This window comes from Haliotis rufescens, unplaced genomic scaffold, assembly GCF_023055435.1.
Source record: "Haliotis rufescens isolate VD_foot unplaced genomic scaffold, xgHalRufe1.0.p SCAF_47, whole genome shotgun sequence".
Lineage (NCBI taxonomy): Eukaryota > Metazoa > Mollusca > Gastropoda > Lepetellida > Haliotidae > Haliotis > Haliotis rufescens.
Window position 1 is genome coordinate 1389404 of NW_025964190.1, and position 17543 is coordinate 1406946.

General features: G+C 39.1%; 1 protein-coding gene across 1 annotated transcript in view; it reads right to left on the minus strand.

Annotated features, from left to right (window-relative positions):
• Positions 1-184: 184 nt before the first annotated feature.
• Positions 185-17543, minus strand: part of LOC124151260 (sodium-dependent multivitamin transporter-like) — a 38515-nt gene continuing 21156 nt past the window's right edge. The window contains exons 9-16 of the mRNA XM_046523644.2: positions 16608-16737; positions 15728-15816; positions 15004-15116; positions 13932-14002; positions 10149-10235; positions 6305-6522; positions 4342-4442; positions 185-637 (exon numbers count right to left, since the gene is read on the minus strand). Of these exons, the coding sequence (XP_046379600.2) occupies positions 582-637; positions 4342-4442; positions 6305-6522; positions 10149-10235; positions 13932-14002; positions 15004-15116; positions 15728-15816; positions 16608-16737 (865 nt within the window). The 3' untranslated portion in view covers positions 185-581. The remainder of the gene's footprint in view (positions 638-4341; positions 4443-6304; positions 6523-10148; positions 10236-13931; positions 14003-15003; positions 15117-15727; positions 15817-16607; positions 16738-17543) is intronic.

The window sequence follows — 17543 nt, forward strand, 5'->3', positions numbered from 1 at the left end:
TGACATTAAAAAGCTAAAACAATATCCTTGAAAACGATACAATATCCTGTTACATGAATCAGGTGATTGTTTAATTCATGCACATAACTTGACACGCCCATAGAGTCAGCAGCCAATCAACGATGAGAAGCATCAAACAGAGTTCAAAGGACCTGTCAGGCAAGAGGCAACTGTCAGACTGTATACAACGAACTGGAACAAATATGTCAGGGAGAAGACAGCTGATTCAAATGACATGGTCAGTAACGGTCAGATTCAAACAATAGTTCCATGAGAATGGGAAGACACAGTTGGGAAAATGCGAGTAAGAAATAAAACCAGAAGACATGAAATTTGTGGAAACAAGACGAGCTGTTTAATTCATTCTCGGCCTTCAGGCTCGATAGGTGGTTTGAATGTTCAAGAGATTGGTTCTTTTCCGACTGAATTTCCAAACTATACCAGGAAGTCTATTTTTAAGTGAGTCTTAACGCGGAGAGAAGTGTTCGTCCATCCATCGGATTAAATATCATATAGTTTCGACCCTGCTGCATGGTTGTAAGGGAGACAACTCCTCCGACCCTCTGACCGACAGCGGTAGTTCATGTCCTCCCTCTGTTGGCGTCATCAGCCGAGGCCCAGCAAGATTCACTGCACTCTACAACACACAATAAATATTGTCAATAAAGGCATGTATTACTTGCCCGTGAAGAGAGATCACCCGTTTAATAAACATACAGCTGTATTACACATTGTGTAATACCAAAACGCGTGCTTTATGTACTCTCGGAACACGTTTCAGGAACAAATATTGAAAGCTCTCAACATCCCTTGGCTTATTCAACGACATTGCGTGTGGAGTTAATAGATCACTGAGAGGAGCTTATGCACACTCGATGACCCCCAGCAACCTTGTTGCTAGGCTGATGTCACATGGCATTGTTTCCACAAAATTCCACAAATTACGTCATCGGGTATTGTGACGATTTTGTAAACTTTGAGGTGCAAGGCCCGTTCCACAAGGCGATGGTATTGTAGCGCAACGACAGTCGTTAGTCTAAGTTAAAGTATATGAGTTGCGATAGTCTTAGCCTTACGATAATTTTGTGTTGTATGGTATTAAATTCATATGTTTTAACTTTTGACGTGTTTGAAGTATTATTCTGTTAAACTCAATTGGACTATGCCGTGGATCATGTAGGTGTCAGCCTATTCATACTCAACAGTATAATTAAAAAAACGTTATAAATGGCAAGTAATAAATAAAATACTAAACTCGCTCCCGTGTAATACCAATTTTATGAAACTCGTGAATAGTTGTGGTATCTGACGAACGAAAGCGAGTCAGATACCACAACTGTTCACTCGTTTCATAAAAATTGGTATTACACGGGAGCGAGTTTAGTATTCTATATATATTTTTTTAAATAACTTCTAAACTTTATAACTTTATGCATTCTAAACTGCGAGGTTATGTTAGCTTCAATTTTTTTTCTCACTATTTACTGATTAAGCGACCCTCGAACGAACGCTTAAATTTTGTTTCTCTCTGGGCAACCAGCAGCTAATTTCGACAACCAATGGATTATTAGCATAAATTTGCAAATTGGAAATACGTTTTGACCCGCGTAATATGCACCACCTCCGCAGAGTATATAGCAGCAGAACATATTATTTTGCTGTCTACAACGGACATAATTACATTCCATGCATTATCTGTAAATGTAAAATATTGCTGAAATGAATATAATCTTTTCCTCACAAAACTCCGCAGAGTACTCTAGAAACAGGTTTGAATATTTTGATGTGAATTAAACTTTACTATTTGCTGCGTTTATGGTGGTATGGTTAATCGATATATTTAGGTACAATGTGTAATTTCAACGAATTGATTATTCTCTTAAAAAAAAGAAACGCAAAACGGGTAATAAGCGGACCAAGAGGTGCAAAATTAAGAGGTTTAATGTGTTATAGTGTTAGTGACAAATTTCCAGACAAACCATTAGTCGGGAAACACGTACGATTCGGAAAAAACCGCACACAGTGCATAACTAAAAGGGCCATGGAGCTGCACGCACTGCACGTGCAGCAGCATTATGAACGGTATTGAAGTGCAGGGTTTGTGATTGCCTGGCATCAGCATCAACCGAAAAGTGACAGTTCAACATGCCAAGATACAACGTCATAGGCCGCTTGAAGGCAAGGGAATCCCGATCAAGGTTTCCAATGTAGCGCTCAGCACAATCACAAGGCTATGGGATCGGTTTCAACAGCATTGTTGGTTTCAACAGTAATCGACTGCAACAACTACGTGAAAGGACGATCACAGCCACCCCAACCGCATCCCAAATACCCGGACTCCGAAAGTCTCCGACCAGACCGTACGAAACTTTTTAAGAGCAGCAGTTCTACGAGCAAGACGTCCTGTTTGATGCGTCATATTCAGTCGACAACATCGTCAATAACGACTGCCTTGGTGTCGTCAAATCTGGGTATGTCCTCAACCGGAATGGAGAGATGTCTGGTTCAGTGACAAATAGAGATTTCTCCTCCGTTGAGGGGATGGAAAAGCACGGGTCTACAGACGTCGGGAAGAACTTTACGCTGGAAACTGCGTACTGGAAGTGGACAGCTTTGATGGGAGTAGCGTTATGATGTAGGCGGCTCTCTCTCATCATGGCACGACAGGTTTGGTCCATATCCAGTGCAGTCTTACGGCTCAACGATACATCAACGAAATTCTCCTGCCACACGTCCTCCCAATTGCAGCCAACGGCCATGGTGTATTCCAGCAGGACAACGCTCGACTGCATACAGCACGGATCACAAGAGCCTGTCTACACAAGAACAACGTTGATGTTCTCCCCTGGCCCTCCAGATCCCCTGATTTGAACTTGTTGGATGAATCGGATAGACGGCTACTCCGACGTCAACCACAACCCCAAACGTTGCAGTAGGTTGCATATGCGTTGCAGGCTGAGAGGGCTACCATTCCCCAGGATGTTATTCACGTACTTGTCTCTTCCATGTGCATGAGATATCAGGCCGCTATCGATTCCAACGTGGTACACACGCGCTATTGATAGTAGCTGACCTTCACCTTGGACCTTTCCTATGTACCATTAACTGATGTTCTCTCCACAACATTTCGGCCCAATACCTAGTACGGTTCTTCATATACATGTATTTTCCTACGTCACACAAATCTGGCTTTCCGGTTTCTTTCTTTGAAGAGGACATTTTTGTAAAACTTCCCTCCCCTAAGCACCCAATATGAATTTGACACCGAAAGCTCACATAACATATGGTTGTAGGTTTGAATCAACCTTGACATACAGAAACATTATCCTCAGACTACCGTGATGCTATCCTCGTTTGTTCTTCGTGAAAGGAAAGCCCTGGTCGATCTGGGAAGACAGCAGCACAGTCTGTAAACTACAGGCACCAAGTACCTGGGATCTACTGGGCTGTTGCGATTAAAACCTAAAATTATGATCAGAGATGATATTCATACTGTATGCAGCATGTTAGGGCGAAATAATCCCGTTTGACTTGTATGCACTGTTGTGATGATAGGATCAAAACTATCCCTTTGAAAGTTTCAGATCCCAACATTTCTTCAGGTCCCCATATTTCTTCATTTTTTGTTGTTGTCATTTTCGAAAACAGTTAGAAAATGAGCAAAACTTGATTAAAGCCGTGTCGGCAATATTGCAGCTACACGTATTCGTTAGACGGGATAACAATTTTGTTATCTGTTAAAGAAGTTAGCTCTATCCCCATGTGTAATAAAGAATAGGTTTGCCCTAAACTTCTTAGTAAATGCACCAGAACGCTTGCGTCCGAGTGCTTTGACGCTTGAACGTTTTTCTAAAAAAAATTCTACCTCAAGCCTAAAAACGGTGTAAGAATCTACATCGAAACCTTGCTATGTGCAATAAATCAGAGTTGTCATCCATAAAGTTTACGTTTTGGTTTTCTAAAGGTCAAGTATAGTTTGAGACATGTAAAGTTTCTGAAAAGATTAGGGGATCGCACAAGGCCTTACAGTTATTCAGTTGACAAGGCCTAAATAATCGTGTCTGGACCAGAAAATCAAGTGACATGCATCAACAAAGTCAACGAGCCTGACCACCCGGTCCCGTAATTCGCCTCTTAGGACAAGCATTGTCGCCTATAACAGCAAGCATGGTTTTACCTAATAATGCTGTTACCTGTACACAACTGGCAATAACGCCGATGTGTGTAGTCAAACAAATGACAAGGCCATTCATGCGTCCTGGAAATATTATAAGAAGTAAACACGTGTATGTGTAAACTCCAAAGTTAAGTTATCCAAGGTTTATCTGATAATGTTGTTACCTGTGATCCAACTGGCAGCGAAGCCAGTGAGTGTAGTCAAACAAGTGCCGAGAAGTCCAAGCCACACATAAGAGAGCCGGTAGATTTCCTCTATCCATGTGCTAAAGCATGTTCACTCAAGATGCAAAAAATCCAAATAGTTATACAACACTCACATTTGTGTATGACAACAGGTGCACACATCGCTGCTGAATTGGCTATTTAATTACACCGATTCAGAGAATGGATTCATATGTCAGTTTGAAAATCACACGTCCCAGTGGAGATTTCAAAGTAGACACAATTTATGGATAACAGCAATCTCATTAAAATCAGACCTTAGTTCTCTCTATCGCTAGACAAAGATCTGAAGACATCCCATTAGGGGTCACGTCAGAACGACCTTTCATCGGACCAATCAATGCGTCGCTTACCAGATTATGAAAGTGACAGTCGGAATGTGATTTCTAGTCATGAAATCTCGAAAACTTTAACATTGTGTATTCTGAACGATAGTTACGGGTTTAACGACTGAATCCTTACAATCTAGACCATCGTCAAAATATGTTTTGAAGCGTACTCGCCAATTTGAAATTTGTGCCGTAAAAATGAGAAAGCTACCTTCTGATTGGTCATTCCATTCGTCGGTCAAAGTTCGCGCAAGGTCGGCCTGACGTGACCCGCAATGGGATGTCCTCAGATCTTTCTTTAGTGGAAGCGAGAACAAAGATCTGAATTTAATGAGATTGGGATAACAACATCTTTTTCTTACTGTAATGGTGACGTTTTGGTATAGATCCTTATACCGTATATAAGGATCTATACCGAATCGTCGCTATTACAGTGAAATAAAGTTGTTGTCCATAAATTGTTGTTGTCTACTCTGTCATCCAGCAACTTCTGATCAATGACCATCAAATAATTCATCAGTTGAAATTTGTTTCTCAATAATATTTTCCCATGGTCGACATAGTCACCTTTCTCGTGCCGCGTAAACTGACAAATGGGAAAATATAAACATAGATAATGCCAAATATTTAAATAGTTTATGACAAGATTACCCATTGTGAGTCAATGAACGACAATACAGGAAAATGGTATGCCATATGATCTCAGCGGTCAAACGCTTTGACAAAGGAGGACGCCTTATCATATCATTTTCCACAATGGAACAATGTGTCGTCACGTGACCAGCCTTATTTAGAAACTCTCAAATACACGAATACTCCACATTCACACAGCTCGATCAGTCTACCTTACTGGTAAAAAAAATGTACATTATTATCTGAACTAAATATTAATAATCAACTGGTTTTGAATCAGACCTTTTAACACTCAGTAATACAAAAGCAATTTGCAATAAGAAGATAAACCTACCGTGTTTTGAAATTTGATATAGACCTGCTGTTAAGTAGATACCTCTTTTATAAATTTTGGTTTATTCAAATGAATAAATAAGAGGTATCTACTCTACAGAGGGACTACATCAAATTTCAAAACACTGTAGGTTTATCTCCATTCTACCATGACGGCAACAACGCTTTTAAAAACGGTGCTCTTTTAAAAAATCATTTTTTTCTGATGGACTTTCAAAATCCCCTCCTGCCAAATCCTTATGGTGATCGGCAATCATTTTTTATGAATCTATTGTACAGGGTATCGATGTCTTCATGCGCACGTTTTTTGTGTGAAAAGGCTAGTCAATTTAAAAGAGGTTTCCATAGCAAAAAGAAAACATCTTTTTAATCAATCAGAATCAAGCATTCTTCAATTTCATGGTAGAATATCATTTGAATCACTTAAATTTACAATTTAAAATAAGTTAAAAAGACATCACACCTGATTATTTTGCCAAGGCATGACATTCTGACTATAGTAAAATGAATGAATGATGGTCTTGAACTTCTTGTAAGTATTACATGTCACCAAGCTATTTCATTTCAGTGCTGTCTCACATGCTTTTTTATATTGATTTGATACATACGGCTCTCGGAAGGTTTCGGCCACTAATGTGTTGTGCACAGATGGTGTAAACGTCGTCCACGTAGACGTGTTCGAAGCCACTGGTGGTGTTGCAGTCATGCATTGGTAAGTTGATGCAGGAGGAAGCCATGGTGTCGGCTTCACAACATCGGAAAACGCAGAACCCAGGCAGATCCACATCATGATTATTGAACCCACGAGTGTACCGGTGAATGCCCCCTGTCACATGCATAGAATGAGTGAGTGAGTGAGTTGGATCTATTGCTGCTTTTAACAGTATGCCAGTTATATCACAGCGTGTTAGCTAAATATTGGGGGAAAGCCCGACATGATGCATGTGAAACCCACGAGCAAAGGTATGGTGCTGACAGGCCTAGACACAGGCCTAGGTGTAATTTGATCTTGAAGGAAAGGAACTATTTGCATCATTGGGTTTGGTGGTTGGTATAAACTTTATAAACATGTTATTTCTGTATTCAGTTATGTATAATATTGGGTCTGTCACTGGAAAGGGTGTCAACTCAATGTGTGGTGTAAGCCCGAAGTGATACAGGCCCTAGATTTCCGAAATGATCGTAGCCCTAAAAGAATCATTAAGTTATCGTATGGAAATCGCAGTCTATCGTAGTCTATTTTCAAAACTATCGTAGCCCTAAGATATTGAAAGGTTGTCATAAATCTAAGATAGCCGCATACCTGTCATAAGTATACTTTATCTTCATCAAAGATGGCGGCATACTTTGCAAACAATTTTCAAAGTTCAAACTTTGACAAACCGTGGGATTCAAACTGACACTTCGAAAACACGAAGAAAGCATAAAAGGTTTCACACATCAAAGATTTCACGTCAGAAATGTTTTTAATAACAACAGCGATCCACATAACTATGGAGTCGATAGCTTATAATATATTTCTATCCGAGTCCTTGCTAAAGAAGTGTGAAACAACATACTTTTTCGATAATTTGGGAAGGATAAAAACAGAAGGTGTCGGCAGGCTATAGTACTGACCGTGACCTTATTGTCAACTCAGAGTCAGCTAATCATACTCTAACTGAGAGTGGTTTCCCTTTGTATTCGCCCAGCGAGACCTTGCTCAATGTTACAGTTTTCATATAGCACAGAGTTCCGCTGTTATATTTTCTGGATTGCATAAGTGGCAATGCTTTTGTCTTTATTTTTTGCATGTTATAAATTTTCATCCATCTGCATATGTGAAATCAAGAAAAAAAAATTGTTCCCATGGGTTTAAAATATCAACATAAAGTAACGTATTTTGAACATTTTCCAAAAATCACTTTTCAATATATTTTCGCAGAAAATGTTCATTTCAATCAAATTTTCTGATCAGTATAAAATAGACATTTTCACCACGATCATCTTTGAATTTTGCATTCAATGGACCGATTTGAAAATAATAGTCGATGTTGGTCTTGTTAAAATTTAAGTGTACATTAACTAGTTTTAAATTAATAAAATATAGGTACTTGAGACCGTTCAGACAATAAAAACATTGTGAAGGATAGGGTCACCGGACAAGTACTATTAGATGACCCTTAGCAATGCTGTCAGACAAGCCAAACGTCATCGAACTACGTTTGGGAATAGATATCGCACGTTTACAATGTTAATATTTCTCTCCTCAGAGAGATTTAAATCAAATCAGACAAGCGGGCACAGGTGGCCCACTCGTCTAAGGCGCCACGATTCGCTGTGCAGAGTTGCGTCCCTTGTCACGCCAGAAACCTATGACTGTGGGTTCGAACAGTTCGAACAGTTCGCCCCGATTATGTTGCTAGGTTTGTCAGCACCATACCCGTGCTCGCGGGTTTCACCAAAGTGGTAAACGTCTGAGACCTGCATCACTTCGGGCTTTCCACCCACATTAAGCTGACACGCCGCAATATAACTGGAACACTGTTAAAAGCGTCGTTAAACCCAACTCACTCACTTACTCAAATCCGACAAATCCATTTATTAGCTCTACTTAATTTAAAATAATAGAAAAAGACTACATTATATGTATGTTCACGTTAACTTGTGGCGTGTTCCATGAGACAACATAACTTGACATTTTCTAAAGTATCTCCCTTTGTGAACGAAATTTTGATAAGAATTTTAGTTCTAGACAGATTTTCTTTTAAATTACATAATTTAAATACAAATAGATTGATACTGAATTTGAGTCCTTTGTAAATTCAAAAAATATATTGGATATGTAAACAACAAAAGAAACATATATAGTCATTATGGGTGCGCTGCTTCCTGAACAATTTTTGTTTTGAGTGTTTCCAGATATAATGTTGGTGTTTTCTTTATAAACTTGACTTTTGACATAAACGCAAAAAGCCAGCATTATTGGGTTTGAAAAATGCCTTTACATGACACACGAATGCTATTTGTGTTTGGAGGGGCGGTCGGGTAGCCTAGTAGTTAAAGCGTTCGTTCATCACGCCAAAGACCCGGGATCGATTCCCGACATGGGTACAATGTGTGAAGCCCATTTCTGGTGTCCCCCGCCGTGATATTGCTGGAATATTGCTAAAAGCGGCGTAAAACCAAACTCACTCACTCACTATTTGTATTTGGGTAATCATGGCATCATTTATCATATATAAGAACAACACAGTTACACGAAGGACATATGTAGGATTGTAGGAAATGTCACTTTAATAGTTGCGTGTTAAACAATGTGACCTGACAATCCAACATTATTATTACTTTTTCACTCTCTGACACAAATGAGTTACGATAGTTATCATATCTTTGTGCGATCTGCGACAGGTTTCTGATAGTTTCGAAAATAGTATCATATCTTTGAACGTAAGTTGTTCAGATTTATCTCAGCTCGTTTCGAATATCTAGACTTTTGGGCTCAGGCATTTACTACGTTGGTGAAACCCACGAGCACAGGTGTAGTGCTGACAGGCCAAGAAACGTCATCAGTGTGATTTGAGCTTGTAACTATTTGAATCAATCATTGAATTTGGGTTTGGTATAAACGTTCCCAACACGTTATTACTATATTCAATAATGTATGCTCTGGTATTTGTCACAGGAAAATTTAAGTATTTGTTACAGTAATTGTTAACAATTGCAAAGAGTAAGAGTGGGTGAGTGAGTGAGCAGACAGTATTCAAGTTATATCACGGCATGTCAATATCACATTTTTTATTACAAAAATGAAAACATGATGGCATAATAGACAAAGAAATGACCTTTTCAATACAACTACATGGCAGCAATGACTAAAAGAGGATAATGTGGGAACTCTATTTTCAGTAACCCCTTTCTGATGAGATATCAAAAATGTCCTTCCCTGAAAGGGGCCCACTTTTTCTTATTACTGTATATGTATTATTTGTATTATTTTTAATTTTTACTTTCCCCTTCGGTCTCAAAATTTCCAGTTTTGTCCCAAATTCGAAGTCATTTTGGACAAATATAGGGTAACTCTGCCTTTGTTTCATGATACTGACCCTTGAAGATCTGGGGTAGAATAGGTCTTCAACCAATGCTTGCCGTAAATGGCTACCATGCTTGTCGTAAGAGGCGACTGACGAGATCGGAGAGTCAGCCTCACTGACTTGGCTGATGCACGTCATCGTATCCCATTTGAATTGCATTGTCTGGTTCAGCCTCGATTATATACAGACCGCAGTCACATAGCTGGAAAATATTGCTGAGTGCGGAGTTAAACAACAAACAAACAATACCTAAACCTCATGATTCTCACAAAGTTTGGTCAGTCTGAGACATATGCCTGCTAAAATCATCACTTAAACGTTAAAGTGTTTCAGTTGACATACCAATGAGAGTACCAACCGTATGATGTGTGATCCGTACCTTTGCATTAGCCCAAGGACAAAATGCTGCCATGATGAATAATCCACACAGAGGTCCGGTAAAGGCCGCTACGACACTTACGGATATCTTCAATGACATACATATTCATCATTGTCAATAGTTATAGATGCGCTTTTCGCTACCAAGGATGCTTTAATTGCCAAAATAGTGCTTTGGCACTGTAGCTCAACGAAGACAGACACTTAACAAAATTTACAAAAAGTTGCTGCCAACATTGATATTAAATATAACTTCCTGCATAAACACACATAGGAGCTGGAACGAGTTTTCTTTTAAAGAAAACACCTGTGACATTGGGATATCATTTTTTATTATTTACTTTTGTACACTTTATAAGATTCAGTCTTTCAAAGTAGTCTTAAAGTGAAAATAAAGTGGAAATTTTGAATTTGTTGCGAATATAATAATCCTAGATACATTATTAATGAAAATCATTGGGGCTTTGAATTTAACACCCAAAACACAAACGTTGTGTTTAGAAAAGGTGGCGAGTAAAGTCAGTGGAGAAATGGTGCTGTGATGATTCAAATATTGGTGTTGTTGATAGCTTTACGCATCTGGAAATTGTTCGATAGTTACACTGGTAGCGTTTTATGTCAGGTATCAGCTAACCTTGGTTTCCTCAAGGGAGATAATGTTGAGCGATCACACCTTGACTTCTGTAAGCGATTATCAGGTGTCTACATGTAATGCAGTGGAGTTTGCTGGGCTAGGACGCTGCCCATTAAAATATAAAAGAATGTACAATAGAATGGTCTGCTAATTACGGACTGTGAAACATTGAACATATTGGTCACTGCACGCTGACTTCTGACAGTTTCCATCATGCCCACAACCCATAGACGCTCTGCACGTTGCCGACGCACCATCGCTTGGTCATACACAAACAATGAGTGAGTGAGTGAGTTTAGTTTAACGCCTCTTTTAACAGTCTTACTTTTATATCACGGCGTGTCACCTTAATGTGGGAGGAAAGCCCGAAGTGATGCGGGTATTAATGTTCAAGATAGAAAACATGTCCCAGTGATGTTGAAGAAGAATTTCAGTATCCAGTTTATTTGGTAAAGCAAAATCAAACAATATTTTTGGAACTGACATGTTCAGTAAAGGTTTATCATATGTTATGTTTTTACAGTTTATTCTCCTTATAATTATATCACTATAATGAAGACAATGTCTACTGTGTCAGGGATTGCTCCCAATGATTATCGTAAATCTCTGATAAAATAAATGTTTAAAAATTGAGAATTGAGTACACAACTGCATCTTCTATGTTGTTACTAATTCAGAGCTCATATTGTGGACACGGTAATCAAACGAATGTGCAAGCAGAAAATCCCCGTGAATGTGATTAAAAGATCAAGATGCCAACCGATCGTTCAAATTGCACAGAGCGACAAATTCTGCAACCGTTTTTCAAATTTGATTTTAGTCAAGCATTTATGATGTTGCTATGTTATGTTTAAGTGTCCTTTAAACAAAGCTACATGTATGAAATAAAATTAAATGTATAAACTGTTCTCTCATGGGTTTTCGTGAATCCTGAACAGTTGTATGCAAGGAAACATTTTGGTGCCAATGTTACTTCAAAACATGGCAATTTGCCTTTGACCCTGTTACGGGAAACATTGAGATTGCTTTGAGAAACAGGGCCAGCTTCAATGGTCTCCATTAACTCTTTCAACACCGTACCAGCCACACCGTAGCCACGTCAAAATAATTCATTTATTAAATCTATCACTTTTCAAAAAGTCAGAAAATATGTATTTGATTTCAATTTATCATATTTATCAATAGAATTAAAAAAATGAACTATTTTCTGCCATGTTATTAAAAAAAAAAAAAATCTGGGACCCATGCTTCGAAAACGGATCCATATTGAACATGTCAAAGAGCAATATAAAGATGTTTCAAAGAAATCGTTAATAAATAAATTAATGAAATCTCCATTCCTGGTTGACTTGTTGTGTGCTGTTATTTATATTCCAAGACTATGTCTTCCTGCTTCAGCTTAAATGTATGGGCCTACAGTTTTTACAGTGGGCCTAAAGTTTTTGAAATGTGCGGGCCTTTAATATAAGGCACTCAGTTTACTCTGCTGAGTTTCAGACACTGATCTGCAGCAAAAAAACAACAACATGTCTTGAGGCGATCAGAACTCAAGATCTACCTGATAACACGGATCATAACTGCAACATCTGAACGATCATTCTCAAGTTTTAGGAGACTGAAAACACATCTAAGACGTACATTGCCACAGAAACGTCTTGACAAAGTAGACACAATTTATCATGCTGTTGCACATTTATAAAGAGGACACTTATGATATATGCCTTATGGACATTGCCAAGGCATTTGCACATACAAACCAGAGATGTGGTACCTTCTGTGGTGGCTTTGTATGGGAACTGTCCTACCTAACCCGCACTGTGATGAAACAAAGCATGTGAATATGGAAGAAATAATTGTTAGATTTCAGGTATAACACCACCTTACTGACGTCAGTAATTGTTTTACTTTCAAAATATTTATACTAAACAACCTGCACACAGGTAAGCCAATGCTGTCCTTCATTTGGTGATCACATGAACAGGTGGTGAGGTGAAATGGGGTTTAACGTCGCGTCTAAGATTATTGCACTTATATAGCGACGTGCATGCACGTGTATGTATGTGTGTGGCTGCTGATTGTACTAGGCCGGACTGATGCTGATTTATAGTGCTAGCACACTTAGCTACCATGCGGCAGTGTAACATGAATACCCCACTCAGACACAGTATACTGACTCCGAGCCGACCAGTCCTTGTTTTAGCCCCTCAATTCCGAGCGCCAAACAGGGTAACAACAAGTACCATCTTTTAACGTCTTTTGGTATGACGCGGCTGGGGATCGAACCCCGGACCTTCCGCTCTCCGGGCGGACGCTCTACCATTAGACAACGGAGGCGGTCCTGATCACATGAACAGGACTGAACTTATAGTTTCTTGTCCACAATATATACATGTTTTCTCTCCACCATATATTTGACCGCAAACTTTGTACACTATGATGCCTTCAACGCACTTAATACCGTGTCTAAGATATGACACATTATAGGACTGGTCACAACTGCTTACCTTTATAATTGGGTAAAAAGAAATAAATCTTCTTGAACACACCTTATCGTTTGTGTTAAACTTTGAATCTCAAAACTTTTGTTGCAAAATGGTTGACAATGCGTTTTAAGAATCTACCTACTTAGACGATTTGGTCCATAAGACAAAACAGTAGCTAAATGGTATTTTCACCATACGTACGCACGCACGCACGCACGCAAGCACGCGCACACACACGCGGAGCTTGTCGACCTCGCACTCACTATCAAAGACAATAACATACTACTTTCCATCTGTCACACAAAATATATGGGACTCTACCTAGTAATAGTAGACAATATGCTACCGGGCACAATTTTTTTGCCCTAGTTTTAATTACACGTGTACCAAATATTTTATTACTATTTTAAAACAAATGTCTATAAACTGTCGAAAGTGTAAAATCAGATTCGATCCTAGGACACACAGGCCACAACAAAAGCTCACTTGTCTGGTGAGCTAAACAATAATAATGTATTAATCTTGTTTCATAACATGCAGATAACAGAGCCTTGAGATGAATCAATTTTAGAAAATCAACGTAAAATAACTTTATTTCCCTGTTTAGAGAAAAGGAACTGTCAATTGATTAAGTGAGTCCACACCATATTACGATGAGTTTTCATACCTGCAACAATGTTCCACTGACCAATGATATTAGGATGGCTACCCCAAAGGAAAACACTCCGTAGATGATCACTGAAAGGAGATCAGACATGTATATGATATATAGTGGATATTATACGAGTGTCATTCTTTGTTTGCGACACAAGTGTCCCAGTTCCCGTATTTTCCTTGCGAGAACGAGTTTTTCTACAAGTGTGTGTTTGTTTGTTTCGTGTTTTACCAAACATTTTATCATGAATTTGGAAAATACTGATTTTGATTGGTCAGTCAGAGGTAATCAAATCACAATAACCCCCTTTTGTTTAAAACAACCGATTTGACGGTCGCATCACCGCGGAGGCTATATTGTTAGAATAGTACTTCTTTTACTGTCAGTGTGAGTAGGCATATTTTAATAATTATATGCTTTTAGTTTAGTTATAAGTTTTTAGGACAACAGAGAGCTTGCTATTTGGCCTTTGCCTATATATAATTACTGTGACGACATATCTTTTGCGTCACAATGAGTGATAGGACATGATAATTGTAACGCGGTGTAGAACTAAACAAATGCAAGGCTTTGCTTAGTTTTCTTCAGGGGAGCCAACCTCATGATATAAGCTGACCAAGTTGCCGTGCTACGTGCTTTCAGAGCCTGTCATAAGTTCGACCTAAGTAATACGGTGTAAACAAACTCTTTGAGGGTATATAGCGTCATATGTAGTTCAAAGGCTGTTGTAAGTTTACTTTGTGTTGCCTATGTTTTGTGTCAGGGATGAAATCGCGATTGTTTTCGTTGACTGATCGACTTGGTCGTCGCCTATGGTAGTCGCCATCTTTGTGAAGCTATACGATATAAGAACAGTGATCTGATTTGATATCGCGTTTTCATTGCGAGGGGCTCAACTAGTGATCTACGCGAGGTGGCGCCAGAGTTGAGCCAAGGAAAGTGGCCTTGTTGTGGCAAGGGTAGAAACTAGGCTTTGATATAGGCTAGTGGACACGCTTGCCTCGGGAAGACGGGTATGGGTAGACAAAAAATGACACAGACATAATTATACACACATATCAAACATGTGTTCCAAACATCCTACCTGCTACTTTAGCTACAAGTGTTGCCTTGAAGTCGGAATGGTTTGGCAGGTGATGCTTGAGGATGTCTTCCCAGGTTGTGGCCGACAGACTGGACAGCCCAGAGGAAATAGTGCTGGAGGGATTATGTAAAATGTAGACTTCAATCTCAACAAACGCCATACAAAGAATTATTTAATACCTTAACATCCACATAATCCATGTCGGCCTTTGTTAGATGACATCCTGCATGGACATATACTATGTGACAATTTCTTCATGGGACAAACAACATTTGTTATATCTTCATACACAAAGTATTGTTACTTCTACTTCAGAGAACTGACGTTCAGCTGTGTACTGATAATGATAGAAGCCAAGAGTCTTTACTTTCAGTTGTCTTTAGTGGGACTGCCTTCTCCAGGCTGCATTGGAAAGAGCTTCTCCTCAGAAAGCAGAAAGTCAGTGGTTCGATCCCTGGTCGCCACATTCCACAAAAGATGGAACTTGCTATTTCCCGGGCCAGTGCTCGGTGTTAATGGGATTGAACAAGGACTGGTCGTCTCAGAATCAGTATGCTGTGTCTGAGTGAAATATCCATTTTAAGGTCCTGTATGATGTCTCAGTGGGCTAGCACTATAAAACGTGCATAAGTCCGGACAAGTACAGCATGCATGAACGTCGCTATATTAGCGCAATGATACTGACTGCGACGTTAGGCCAAGTTTCATCCCCCCATTCCCTCACCTCAGGGAGGCACTACAGACAGCTGCCACAAACAGTCCCAGCATCCTAGGGATACCTTTGAATATGTCCACAGTCAGAAAGGGAAGGATCTGGAAAGTATCATTTTGCCCACAGTGCTTTAAACTGACATTGTGCAAAACAAATTTACAAAAACAGTTGGTGTTTTAGTATACCTATTAACGTCATCAGAGTGTATCGCTGCCATCTGGCCATCTTCCCTAGGCACGGGAATTAACTGACTACAAAAATCCAGTATCTACCCTGGCCCAACTAAGCTGGAGTTATCAAGTTATGTATTGGCTGGACTAGCGAGTCTGTGCATAGTCCAATCAAAATCCTGTAACGAAATCGATGTCAGGTTTATAAACAACATGGCAAACCACGGTGCCATATTCGTTCGATTGCTGGATGTATTCCGTCAACTGGGTGTCCACAGATATTTTCCAAATCTTTTCATGTTTTTTAACCAAGTTGCTCAAGTGATTCGATGCAGGTAGAATCCTCGTTTTATTACAATAAAGATCATTATTGTCGATGAAATCGTCTTGACTCGCTGCCATTTTGTTTAAAGCAAGTGCAAGATATATGAGAGGTGGAATCTGATTGGTCAGTAGGGGGGACATACAAGAGACATAGCCACTGGTGGATCTATGATCGAGCCTAGAAATTCCAGCCAAGTTTGGCAAGGGTGGAAATTGGACTTTTTATGTCAGTTAACTCCCTTCCTTTGGCAATATTACAATCTGCCGTGATTCCGCAGTTGGCTTACGTGCTTATAACACAACACCTTGGCGTAGTTTTTCCATACTATACACCTAATATGAAAGTAAGACACAATAGTCAAACATGGGTCAGTTCTAGACGGGAAACAGGTTGGTACCTGAGTTGGGTCGGTGATTTGACCAGAAGCAAGCGGATCGCGCCCCAGATGATCGTAATAGCCCTCGATACCGATGAGCATGGAGAGTGTAGAAGACAGCCAGTAGATTGGACCGGCGAGAAAGGTAACTCTGGAGGAGGAAGCATGTCACAAGAGTCATTACAAGAAAAAAATTGATCAAGTGGATCAACAGGACGCAAAGAAATTAATATTGTAGCATACCTGTCTATGAATGCTAGAACCTATAGTGTCATAAATAGCACACATGTGTAACCCAAAAGATAAAACAAGTTGTAATTTGCATGTGGTTCCTTCAGAATCAGGAATGAGAATATGTCACATTTCAGTATAAGTAGTTATGTCATATAAAAGTAAAAAACAAACATATTATGAAAACAAAACTAATATTTTGTTTTCAAAACGATGACTTCCTGAAACATGTGTTATTGTTTTCAAGGACCACGGCCACGTTGACACAATCGTAGTATAAAGGGCACTGTTGACATCGACATATCTACAGTGTTAAATTTATTAATATTGTTTTTCTTTCAAAGTAATAATTACAATGTTTTAATATTATTTTATAATGAAGTTGATCTCCACATGGAGATATTGATAAATTTGAAACCCACAACGTTGTGAGTGCGTTTGTTATTTTTAACAATGAACCATTCTTCTCCATGACAGTCCCCTCCCTAATGATCATTTCCTTACTCCTGTAGCCTGACACGTCAATCTATTATTAACACTGTATATATAATGGTGCTTTGGTGCAATGATTACATGACATTGGCTGTGCAATACATATGCTAAATAGGATAATATAGTCACTATATTTACTAATACACATACACTCTTTAAAAAATGCACAGGTGGTATGTAGTATGAACCTGACTACATAAAAAATCCGGAATATTAATTGAATATATGTTATTT